Source organism: Bactrocera neohumeralis, chromosome 2 (assembly GCF_024586455.1).
Source record: "Bactrocera neohumeralis isolate Rockhampton chromosome 2, APGP_CSIRO_Bneo_wtdbg2-racon-allhic-juicebox.fasta_v2, whole genome shotgun sequence".
NCBI classification, from domain to species: domain Eukaryota; kingdom Metazoa; phylum Arthropoda; class Insecta; order Diptera; family Tephritidae; genus Bactrocera; species Bactrocera neohumeralis.
This window is the reverse complement of record NC_065919.1, coordinates 91,429,693-91,441,915: the sequence shown is the minus strand read 5'-3', so window position 1 is coordinate 91,441,915 and position 12,223 is coordinate 91,429,693. Positions and strand designations below refer to the sequence as shown.

At 33.8% G+C, this 12,223-nt stretch overlaps 3 protein-coding genes across 3 annotated transcripts; 2 read left to right on the top strand and 1 right to left on the bottom strand.

Annotated features, from left to right (window-relative positions):
• The first annotated feature begins 3,833 nt into the window (after positions 1-3,833).
• Positions 3,834-6,437, top strand: LOC126752410 (probable ATP-dependent RNA helicase DDX43). The gene is made up of 6 exons (XM_050463192.1): positions 3,834-4,536; positions 4,597-5,099; positions 5,153-5,543; positions 5,617-5,757; positions 5,820-5,920; positions 5,977-6,437. Exons 1-6 carry the CDS (start codon positions 4,009-4,011, stop codon positions 6,299-6,301), a joined length of 1,989 nt encoding a protein of 662 aa, XP_050319149.1. The 5' UTR covers positions 3,834-4,008; the 3' UTR covers positions 6,302-6,437.
• A 151-nt stretch (positions 6,438-6,588) lies between these two features.
• LOC126752447 (DNA primase large subunit) lies at positions 6,589-8,602 on the bottom strand. Its single transcript, XM_050463249.1, has 2 exons — positions 7,919-8,602; positions 6,589-7,844 (listed from the first exon to the last, which is right to left on the bottom strand). The coding sequence occupies exons 1-2, from the start codon at positions 8,323-8,325 to the stop codon at positions 6,638-6,640; spliced, it is 1,614 nt and encodes a 537-aa protein (XP_050319206.1). The 5' UTR covers positions 8,326-8,602; the 3' UTR covers positions 6,589-6,637.
• Positions 8,603-9,264: 662 nt separating this feature from the next.
• On the top strand, positions 9,265-11,668 carry LOC126752462 (uncharacterized protein CG4951). The gene is made up of 5 exons (XM_050463274.1): positions 9,265-9,427; positions 9,487-9,819; positions 9,877-10,598; positions 10,659-10,881; positions 10,949-11,668. The coding sequence occupies exons 1-5, from the start codon at positions 9,389-9,391 to the stop codon at positions 11,096-11,098; spliced, it is 1,467 nt and encodes a 488-aa protein (XP_050319231.1). The 5' UTR covers positions 9,265-9,388; the 3' UTR covers positions 11,099-11,668.
• Positions 11,669-12,223: the final 555 nt, after the last annotated feature.

The window sequence follows — 12,223 nt, the reverse complement described above, 5'->3', positions numbered from 1 at the left end:
CACATGCACATGTAATATGTGAGTTATCTCAATGAAAATGAGAGAGCATGTTTTGCTTATAACACTGTATCTTTGTGCTGACTTTAGTCCATAGAGATTAGTGATGGTATGTGAGGTACCTTAATGAAACCCAGAGAGCATTTAATTAGTAAGTGGTATTGACTAAAATTAATAAAATCGATAGAAGATGATTTAATATATTTTCGCTTTTATTGTAATCCGCTCATGATTTCGTCGAACAATAATACCATGTTCAGACCGACACTTAATCACTCGATTTCGGCTGTTGAATGGATTATCCCACTAATCTTAAAAATTTATCAAGATTTCGCCATACAAAAATGACAGTTCCAAATCACTTCATTGAAATGATTTCAAACTGATCCACGCTAAATCTCTCTGTGCGACTCTGATTTTGCAATGGATTATCCCAATCTACTTGGCAGCACTGAAAATCTGTTACATTATCACAGCTGATTTAGACACTACTGTGGGCACACAGACAAGTCGTACCACATCTGGCAGCACTGTTTGTCAGTTATTCTATTATTTCATTCTCTTTATATTCTTCTTGGAAATTTACAGTTTCAACTGAATTCTAAGCTTTTAGTTTTTAAGAAGCGTCACTTCTTGCGGGAATAATGGGATGCCCAACTCCTCTCTCACTGGAAGTGAGAGAACAATTGCTAAACGTCAAAACCACCTAAACTTTGACAGTTGACTGGATTGGAGAGGTTTTCACGTTTAGCAATTGGAAACGAGCGATGGCCAGATTGAAATCTTACCAAAAAAATATGTGAACGGAGGAATTTGTTGCCGCTGTTCAAGATCGCTATTAAAAATTTAAAACAATGAGAATCAAAGAAAATGCGAAATTTAAATATATTTCATGAAACGTTTTGTAATTTGATGCATAAAAGAAATCATTTTCTATTACAAATGATTAAAAACATTCATTAATTGACAACTAACAGGCTTAATTCACCTTATTAAGTATTGAAAGATCGAAAGTCAGTTGTTTTAATATATCATAAAATCATAAAAAACGATTTAAGTGGTTTCGCCATATATTAAAAGTCCAATATATAATAATTTGCAATCGTAATAAACGTTGGGCGTTTTAATTTAAATGCCCAAAAATTCTTATTTTGTTCGATGTGGCCACAATGGAAAATGTTATAAAAAAACGCTTATTTTGAGGCGCTCTCACGCTGGAATAAGTTGGGTATCCCATTATTCCTGCTTCTTGTATAGACGCCAACAAGTGAAGAAGTCTTTTGAGTTATCTTAATAAATAATCTGTAATTATATATATAAATGTGGTGTTTCATTCGCCACACTACAAAGGGGAAAAATGTAAACAAACAAATTTTTTTTAAAGCAATGAATCTAATTTCACCTGAAAATCGACATAACAAATGAAAAAATGCATCCATTATTTCTATTATATGGAAAATATTAAAAAAATACGGCTTTTATTTGAAAATACTATATGACAATCTTTCCTTTTGATAAATAATAAGCGATGTGAATTCTTGAATGACAATAACAGCTGTTTTTTGATCTTTCTAACGGCAGTGAGAACACTGTTGGGTTATGAAATGATTAAATGTAATCTAATCTTTTAAATTTTCGGTCTGAACATGGTATAAGGTTCACTTAATTCACCTGGAAATATGTATCCATTGCATCCGAACTTATGTCTTCCTTACTTGTTGTATCTATTTATCTATTTTTAATTTATTAATAATACTTACATCCATTTGTACAAGCATTAAGCGTTGAACACCCAGACGACTGCGCGACAGCGAAATAAATGTCGATTCGTTTGTTTTAAATTATCAATTGTTATTACAAATGATATATCAGAGATATTTTATGCTTCTGTTTGTAAAATAACGTTAGACTTCTTAAAGGCTTGAATAATTTTTCATTTTACATAGAGAAGGCAACTCTACAATGTCGTCGGCGAAATTAGAAATGGTTTTAATCTAGCGACAACTGCGAGCTTGCTGCCTTGAAGTCGTGATGTGGTCCATAAGAACGTGTGTATATTAGTATTTGACAAATGCTTCGTGTCATTTACTGTTATCTATATGTGTGAAATATAGGCATCGCGGTCACTAATTAATTCAATGTCAAAATCTAATTTTTCAACTTAGCTTTGCCGCCATGTCTATTCAGGTATGCGCAATACCAAAACTATGGGCATGAGGAATTTTTGACAGTACTTTGCCGCTGCCGCTTTATTTTCATATTTCAGAGGAATTTGTCACAATGGTAAAGTTTGTCTGTAATGTGTAATCTTACACGACCAATAAATTGCTTTCAAGTTGCAATACACTCACACTTTTCTACTGCCACAATCTCCCCTGCAAGGCAGATATTTGTTAGCTAACATGTAAACGACTTGTTATTGTTCACTTTTTCATACATTAAACTATAGGGATATTCTCTTGCTCTTGCAAAATCCTTGCACAGTGCACGAATTGCAGAATTTTCCACTTGATGCAACGGCACAACAACAAACAGATTTATAATTTCTATTTAATTTATTTGATATGTTATAGTTTTTTGTTTAGAATGAATGCAGAAGGTGCGTCAATTCACAATAGTCATTCTCAATAAATTGACCGAATCAGCCGTTCATACATATATCACTAGATTTTGCAATGTTCGCTCTCTTGATCTTGCATATTATTTGTATAGGATTTTTGCATTTTGTGTCATCTTACAATCTTGCAAGAGCAAGAAAATGGTAACACATCGAATTTCATTGAAGTTTAATTGTTAAGTTATTGTGTACCTTGCAGCTCTCAAGTAATTGCTCAAGAAAAAAAATACATTATTTCTCAAGTAATTTTGGCAGCTGGTTACGCATTGTGAATGATCTACATTAGAAGAGCAAGAGAGAATAAACAAAGAAAACAAACTTTATGCGTAATATGTATGTGTGTATGTATATGGTAACATAAATATTTTCATTGAGATTTAAGAAATGTTGTTGATGATTGGTAGGTTTTATACAACATTTCAAAATGGAATATACTTCATAATAATGATTTCAACTAATTTAGGATGAATTTGACGATTACTTCGAATTTCCTTCAAGAAACAATTGTTGATTTGATGTTTCTTCGCAAAACAAGGTTTGCCATATTCACATTTTACTGAAAAAAAGTATCAAAAATTGGTACTAGATTTCTTGAGAGCTGCGTACTAGCACAAGTAAGTTTGTCGCAGGAAAGTATCTTGACCGTTTCTTAAGCGTTTTTTTATATGAAAATTTTACGTGTCTTGAGAGCTGCGTACTAAGCTTTAATATATTAATATTTCGATAAGCTTGAATATCAATAGTTTTTCTCTCTCTTACTTACGCTTTCTCCCACTCAAAAGTAAATTGCAGAAAAATTTAGTAGTGTTGGTAAACAGAGGGAAATGTTTCAATGTATTTATGCAATCTGTTCCCTCCGTCTTGCAGGGACAATTTTTCCTTTCAAATCGTACGACAAGTTAACGATCAAGTTAAAACAGCTGACAACATAGTTCTGGTAACAAGATTTCAATTTCTCTTTATCACATTCTTTTCGCAATTTCGGATTCGAAAATTCGGATATTAACCATCATTATACTGCATAAATTAGGTATCTAAGATGAAAATAAAACAAAATGAAAGAGAATGGTTAAAATTGGCTGACTCGAAATGGATGTGGGAACGGAACGGACAACACCAAAAAGGGAAGTTGGTGATATTACGTAGCAAAAGTTTCTGCGTGTGAACTCACACTAACAGAAATAATATATTTACAATTATTTCACAGTGTGACCATGGTATAAGGGTTGTGACAACATATCCTTCGTGACATCCATACCTTCGTTTTTGGAAATATACAGTTTTGTCAGAGATATACCTGGTTTTATTCTAAACTTTACTGTCAGCAAAAAACGTCATCTGCTAATCGCTTGAAAATTAAATACACAAATCGTTTTTGCAGATAAAGAAATAATATGTCGGACTGGGGAGAAGAAAATTGGGATGATGAGACACAGAACGTAGTTAAAGCGCCCGAAATTCGGAAAAGTAACCAAAATAATCACTATAACACAGCTGGTAATGATCGGAGAAATAGTTCAAATCAACATCAATACTCGGATACGGGCAGAAAGCGGACATCCCAAGTTCAAAACTACAGAGAAAAAATAAATATTCCGCATGACTGCGTTGGACTGATTATAGGTCGCGGAGGATCCAATATACAACGCATTCAAAACAATTACAATGTGCGAATAGATCTCGATAAAAGAACTGGGTCAGCTTCGATTGAGGGGCAAAATGAAGAAAATGTAAAAGATGCTTATAATTATATAGAACGTCAGTTGAATTCAGGTTCAAGAAATAACAATGGTATTGGTCATAGCAAACAGACCGACTTCATGTATAAAGTAGAACAACAAGAGGAAATAATAAATAAAAATGATAAAGATATTCCGAATGAGGATGCTCCAATCGATTGGGAGGCTATGGTGAAAAAATCAGTAAGCAGATTTAATTAACTGTACTTAGTGTTAAAACTAATTGATCATTATACATTTCAGAAAGAAGCAAGCGCAAGACGTTGGGCTCAATTGCCCCCCTTGACAAAAAATTTCTATATAGAAGATTGTGAAGTTACAAATTTAACTACCGAAGACGCACAACGTATACGAAAGGAAAACAACAACATAACAGTATCACGTGTATTTAAGGAAGATGGCGTTCCGGAAAATATTCCAAATCCGATTTGGAAGTTTGAGCAGTGTTTTGCAGCTTATCCCGATTTGTTAGAGGAGATAAACAAACAAAAGTTTGCGAAACCATCGCCCATTCAATCACAAGCATGGCCAATTTTATTAAAAGGAGAGGATATGATTGGTATTGCCCAAACTGGTACCGGTAAAACACTAGCTTTCTTGTTGCCCGCCATGATTCATACTGAGTACCAAAGTACACCGCGTTCAGAGCGCGGCGGACCCAACGTACTGGTCCTTGCGCCAACACGCGAACTGGCTTTGCAGATTGAAAAAGAAGTTCATAAATATTCATTCCGCGGCATGAAAGCGTGAGTATTTTAAAGTCTACTTAATAATTTTTTAACTTTGTGAATACTTTTAGCGTATGTGTATATGGCGGAGGGAATCGCCGAGATCAAATAAACAACGTCCAAAGTGGTGTTGAAATAATCATTTGTACTCCAGGTCGCCTTAATGATTTAATCGAAGCCAATGTCATTGATGTGTCTAGTGTTACTTATTTGGTACTGGATGAAGCAGACCGTATGTTAGATATGGGCTTTGAACCACAAATACGTAAAGTGTTGCTAGATATACGCCCCGATAGGCAAACAGTTATGACCAGCGCTACCTGGCCCCCAGGAGTTCGACGTCTGGCACAAAGTTACATGAGTAATCCTATACAAGTGTGCGTAGGTTCACTAGATTTGGCAGCCACACACACAGTTAAACAAATTATCGAAATAATGGACGAAGGGGATAAATATTTTGCCGTAAGATATTCTATTTACATATACCGTATTCATTTACTAATATAAAAAGTTTTTCTTTTTTTTTTTAATACAGATTCAGAGTTTTTTAAAAAATATGCAGAAAAATGATAAAGCTATAATATTTTGTGGAAAGAAGACGCGAGCTGATGATTTGTCCAGCGATTTAACAATTGAAGGACATATGTGTGCCGCCATTCATGGTTCCCGAGAACAGGTATTACATATATTTATTTCTCTAATTTACATCCAATAATCCATGATATATCTGCTTTATAGTCTGATCGCGAGCAAGCGATTGCAGATATAACCTCAGGATATATTAAGATATTAATAGCCACAGATGTTGCTTCCAGAGGATTAGATATCGACGACATAACGTAAGTATTGTTACTCGCATTGACTACTTCTTAATTAAAACTCTTCAATTTTTTAGACATGTGATCAATTTTGATTTTCCTCGCAACATTGAGGAATATGTGCACCGCGTTGGTCGAACCGGTCGTGCTGGCCGCACCGGAACGTCGATAAGTTATATTACTCGTAGTGACTGGGGTGTTGCCAAGGAACTAATAAGTATTCTGGAAGAAGCTGATCAAGATGTTCCATCCGAACTTCGTGAAATGGCTGCCCGTTTCAAATCGATGAAGGATCGGCGTGCAAACGAATTATCACAATGCAATTTCCGTGATCGGAATGGAGCCGGGAGTCGCGGTTACAATGGAGGTTTTCGTGGTGGTAACGGTGGCGGACGCTACTAAACAAGTTAATCACTTTCGCACAAAATATTATATTTTTTATTGAATTTTTACATACCTCTATATGAATTGAAGCGTGGACTTTTTTGATTTGATTTTTAATACAATGTTGTATTGTATGCAAGTGATCGAAATATTATCGTTAATAAAAATTACTTTTTCTGAAGTAAAATTAAATTTTTAATAGGTAAAATTATATAAAATCTAACGGTAAGCATGAGTTTTGTTACTACGGATATCACGACTATTTAGAATCGATAATACAAAATAATAACTATGTTTATAATGGATGTTTGGTGCATATATGTATGTACATATTTTTAATTTTTTCCAATTTAATTAACAATCTATATGTGTAAGATCAAGGTCTTCATCCCATGCACTCTTTTCCGCTTGCATACTGTTGTAAGTACTCTCTTGAGTTTCAGCTATGTTCCAGAGCTCATCATCTTCATCGGCGTTCATAACCTGCGTATTTTCGGTGCCACCACGCCTATTCCTATTAGGTTGTTTTGAATTACTTAATTTTTTAGTGGATCGATTACCCATCACATTTTGACTTTCTTCGAAATATTGATTCGGGTGATGAACTCCAAGTTCTACAGGTGAATCATGCATTATTTGGAAATATTTTCCACATGCAAGCTGATAATGGCCTTTTGATACATAGCCCATAACTTCTTGAACATGTGCCGAAGACAAGCCATATGATGCAAGTTTCACTTTCAACATACTTGCATCATTTGTTTTATAGGGACATCCACGACAATCATCCTGGACTGCGTTTTCTTGGATTATCTTAAGGCAGGAATAAGGTGTATAACTGATCATTGAACCCTTTTTGCCGTAATTGTGATATATGTTATATTCATAACGCTTCGTAAATTGCTCACCATCGATTTTCTTCGTAAATTCTTCTCGGAAAAACCGCAGACTATCCTCCAAAGTAACACCAATTCCTTTAAGGAAAAGACCATACTGCATTCGTCCGCCGTGCTTAAGATGATGATTTGTACGCAGATATTCATGGCAACCGCGCATGCATATCGGAAATGATTTTTTTGAAAGCTGGTCCAAAGATTCAGGTGAAACAATCCCTTCTTTACTGAGGGCATAATCTTTACCAGTATATGAAGTATGTAACGATTTCAGTAAATGAAATATGCGTTCATCTGCTTCCACCTCTCGTATTAGCTTCTGCGCTGATTGCAAGCCATGTTCGATTTCATTGAGCTGAATGACGGCTATAATTGAAACAAAATCATGAGTGTTTACATATGCAAATCCACTTCTCAAATAACATCGTCGTGTTCGTACTAAGTCCAAAACTTGTGTAAAAGGTACTTTGTAGAAATCCAGCATTTCAATTTTAGATATACTTTGACCGACGGTACTCTCGTATAATCCATCTTTAACTGAGTCTTTTTGGGAATCGTTCAGTGGAACATACTCTAGTTTATTCAATTCAAGAAAATGTTTGATGTCAGTGCTGCTCATTGATGAAAATTTATATTTGAAAAGTTCCATTTCACGCGTCAGAAACCAACTGTTTAAAATTAGATATTAAAAATAACTATTTTAATTACAATTATTTTATTCCCATTTTTTCATTATACCCACCGCTTCAGTTCTTCAGTGCGACAGTACGCCAACCGCAGAATAAAATGTGAAATATAATCACGTCGCCTTGCTTGCAATTCTTGTTCATATTTGTTACTATCCGTTGACGGATTTACGCTGTTGCCCATACAAAGCCGCAGGTAACCTTTAAGACCTTCTCGATTCAGCTCAGTGTTGACTGATTCTTTCCATTCATCTGATAAAAAACGAAGGTTTTTAGAATTTGCTTGCTCCAGAATGCGTAGTACTTTCAGTCGTTCCAGAGCCAAGTCTTCGAATTCGTTAATTTTTATGTCTTCAATCGGTGGCGTTCGGTAAAGTGTAACATTATGAGGGTACTTTATTTCTAGATTTTCGTACTGTGGTTTGCGAACTACTCGTGCACGCGTTTTTCGGCGAAAATCCATTTCAATAACACCTTATTATTTATAATATTTATACAATCGTATTCGATATTCACATTAACCAAAATAGCTTGACAATCAAAGGTTTGTAGATTAGGCGCGCATTTTGACAGTTGGTAAGATTGTTTACTTTCTCATAGTTTAGTGTCACCATTGCTGGGACTTTTGTGTGCAAGCAGTATTCCTCATTTCTGTCTCTACAGGCAATAACTGTTGCCTAGTATCTTCATTGCCAAATATAACCAGATTTAAATATACAATAAACGTATTTTTAAACTTAAAAACTCATGGCTTATTGCTAACCATGATTCAATTATAGAAAGCTTATTTTTACGAAAAAGTGTTTATATCCATAATGTCAAAATCAGTTTTTTTCTTTTTCTCGCCAATCTTCCGTTTACATTTTGATGATTTTGTGTTATTTGAAATCTATTTTATCTGTTGAAATTTAGGACAAATTTATTTTTGAATTATAAAAATAAAATAAAAAAGATGAATTTTAACATACGGGATTCAATTCCTTTTGACAAATTGTTGTTTTTGGGTTATCGGTACAACTTTGTTGTTTTTCGTTGAAACGAGTCAGCTGATTGCTCTCCTCCAACACAGCGTTGCTAATAGTAATATATTATTATATTTTGTAGTAATTAAAAAATGAACTTGAACTTATTTGAAATAATCTTAAACTAACTCAAAATTACAGTCGAATACAATTATTCACAAAAAGTTAGACTATTTTTAATTATATAGTTTTAGTTTTGATATTTTCCATTATAAAAATTTATAACTGAAAAGCTAGATGTGCACAAAATCTTTTATACCTTCATATGTTGCTATTGATCAAATGTGATAAAGAGACAACAACAACTGCGTTGGTACTACGGAAGGATGGCATGTCGGTGACTAAATGAAGCATAAGGCACGTAGGAACGTAGAACTATCGCCTCGAATTTGACAGCTTTCGAGTAATTTGACCTAGAAGAAAATAAGAAAAAGAAATCATTTGAAATTGGCGCCATTTAGTCTGAAATCATTTTAACAAAAATATTATTTCCCATAAAAAATAATGCGTATTCTTAATTCGTGCATATTGGAATTACGTGAGGTAAGTCCTTACTTACATATGTATGTATTTGATTCAAAAACATATTCGTCGTTAACTAGCACAAAGGTAGAAGATTTCTATGCCGTCTAAAATTTGAAAAGTCATTGGATGAGAGTTTTAATACAGAAGAACAGCTTGACTTCCATTGGTTAGATAGATCAGATTGGAAAACATTTGACGCTCAATTGGATAAGACAATTAGTAAACTCGAAAAGGGAGTACTCGAAGAGAAGTCTTTTCAGTTAAACGATGAAATTGATGTTATGGTTTCAATTTCCTCAACAGCTGTGAGAACAATTTCTAAGCTTTTAGGTATTGAATGTTTGGAAAAGAAAGATTACCCGGTATCGTTAAACTGCATATTTCAAAGACAATCTGAAAGAAAAACGAAGGTATGTAAATAATTTGAAAAATACAATAAGTTAAACTAAAGATTTGTAGTTCTCCAGATAATATCCGCCAATGTTTGCAGAGACTCAGAGAACTTCCAGAAATTAGTTTTAAATAGTGCTACAAATGTTGATACAAGTAATCGTTATTGCAATATTGCTGAACCAGATGTAAACTTAAAACATTTGGAAGATAGAGATATATTTTCAAACTATAGTAGTGATGATATCAGTAGCAGTGAAAAAAATTTGCTAAAATTTAAAAATGTCAAGTTGAAGTCGATTGATAAGGAAAAGACTAAAAAGGGTCCATCAGTTAATATTAAAGCTTCGCAAGATGATGACATTGGATTGCAACAATTTGCCATACAAAGAAATAACCATCGTCCCCAGCGCACGTCGGCCCGAAGAGAAAAAATTGGTCAAGTGGCCATCGGCAAACATGAATCTTTCAATTCCTATGAAGAAAGCGATGATTTTATTGAGGAACCATCAGTCAAAATTGGATTAAAAACGCAAGAAACATTATTAAAGGCGAAGCGACAACGAAGTCTAAAGTCAAATAGTAATTGGTTGACTAAGAAGCAACCTGAGGAGTTAGTTGTAGCCAAAAAGAAATCAAAAATAACTAAATCCAAGGTAAAAGCGCACAGATCATCTGCAATTATTACCACTAATGATACAGACATCCAGCATAGGCAAAACGAACAAATTAAGGCTAACAAAAAAATTAAATCATTTTTAGAGCAAGTAATACAGGTGCCCAAGGAGGTCAAAGTTTTGTAAGTAAACGCAATTATTCTTTTATACTTTGTGCATTTAAATAATATCTGCCAAATCAGAACTCTCAACCATATGGGGGGTGACGAAATTTTAAACACTTTTCCGAAATATAAAAATCAGCTTGACGCTGTTTTTAATGAACTACGGTCGAAACCTAAAGTATCCGGTTACAATGGAATTAACCACTTTTCAGTTATTGAACTAATAGATAATGAAAAACAATTGAAAATTATGCACAAACTCGGAGAAGTATACGAAAAAGACGGAGATGGCATATCCATGGTAAGTGGAAACGTTTTTTTATAAATGCTTTAATTAATTTTTAAAACTTAATTATTTTCTTAATTAGTATCCAATGCTTTTTGCGAACGCCTTGATGCCCGAGTGGTTAGTAAATATATTTAAGGATAAGTACAATTTTTCCTACAGCGAAGCAGTGACTCATTTAAACAAACAGCGGCTTTACATGCAATATATGGCTACAGATGATAAATATTAGCAAATATAATTTTTTTCTTGTATTCGTTATCAATCTAGGGAAAAATAATTATTTCGTATAAATTTACACTACACAAGTCTTACAAAAACACGGCTTATGGTGGTTGTAGAGAATAATAGTTTTGATTTTATTGAAGATAATGTTATAATATATAACATACTAAAGGACTTAAAATAGAGAGTAATTATAAGTCTTACAGTTGGATTGGTCATGGTCTAAAACTAATTAAAACTTTTAAAAATACTTTTGGTTCATGGGGGAAATATCCGAAAATAAACCGAAAGGTAAAAATAAACAAATATTAGAGCCTTAATAAATAAGAAATATAAGATATCCTTGCTGTAACATTAGAAATAGGAAAATTCATAATTTTGCGCAAATCGACTCGCGTGTTCAGTAATTTTGTTTATAACTTAACCCACCAGAATATTTTAATTACTCTTTATCCTTTTTTTTTTTTAATTAAGGTAGGCCTCAATTACAGGTTTATATTTTAATCAGTTTTTTTGTACAAATACATAGAAAAGTGAAACATTTGTTGAGTTCGTAAATTAAAGCCTCGAAACTGAATTTTGGAAACTATTTTTACTCATTCGATTGAAGGGACCGTGGGAAGTGTTTCCAACATAACGAGTCGACATAATCTACTATTCCTAGAAATATACATATGTATTTTATGAGTAAAGTTAAACTTTTGAAGCGTTTCAAATATGGTGCTCATAATATTTAAAATAGAGTTTGTAGCAACCACACATTGTAGGTTGCTTCAGACCAAAGTTGATAACGGCTTCCTTAAATAAAGCGTTACTTTACGTCACGAAATTAAATACAACAAGAATTTATTAATAACGGTTAGTTTATTTAGGTATGCGCCGTACAAATAGGAAGGGCATTAATTTTTTTTAACGACGTCAGTAAAGGAGGAGTGATTCCACACTTGACCTACTTCCGAAGAGCAGCACTATCTAGTGGTACACTGACACCGGAAGGCATGGGAGCAGGTATTGCGGGACCGCATACCAATGGGATGTTTTCAGAGTCTTTCAAGCAGAAGTTTTTGCTATAAATCAGCTCAGGGCTTTTGTATCCACCTTAATTGCTCCCAGCAAAACTTTTGGCCGACTT

Bases quoted from the DNA above. Each gene is read 5' to 3' on its own strand.
- LOC126752410 (XM_050463192.1), top strand. From the start codon at position 4,009: ATGTCGGACTGGGGAGAAGAAAATTGGGATGATGAGACACAGAACGTA. The intron at 5,100-5,152 runs GTGAGTATTTTA...GAATACTTTTAG, and splicing joins TCATTCCGCGGCATGAAAGC to CGTATGTGTATATGGCGGAG. The intron at 5,921-5,976 runs GTAAGTATTGTT...TCAATTTTTTAG, and splicing joins TTAGATATCGACGACATAAC to ACATGTGATCAATTTTGATT.
- LOC126752462 (XM_050463274.1), top strand. From the start codon at position 9,389: ATGCGTATTCTTAATTCGTGCATATTGGAATTACGTGAG. The intron at 9,820-9,876 runs GTATGTAAATAA...GTAGTTCTCCAG, and splicing joins AATCTGAAAGAAAAACGAAG to ATAATATCCGCCAATGTTTG. The intron at 10,599-10,658 runs GTAAGTAAACGC...CTGCCAAATCAG, and splicing joins CCCAAGGAGGTCAAAGTTTT to AACTCTCAACCATATGGGGG.
- LOC126752447 (XM_050463249.1), bottom strand. From the start codon at position 8,325: ATGGATTTTCGCCGAAAAACGCGTGCACGAGTAGTTCGCAAACCACAG. The intron at 7,845-7,918 runs GTGGGTATAATG...AATTTTAAACAG, and splicing joins CGCACTGAAGAACTGAAGCG to TTGGTTTCTGACGCGTGAAA.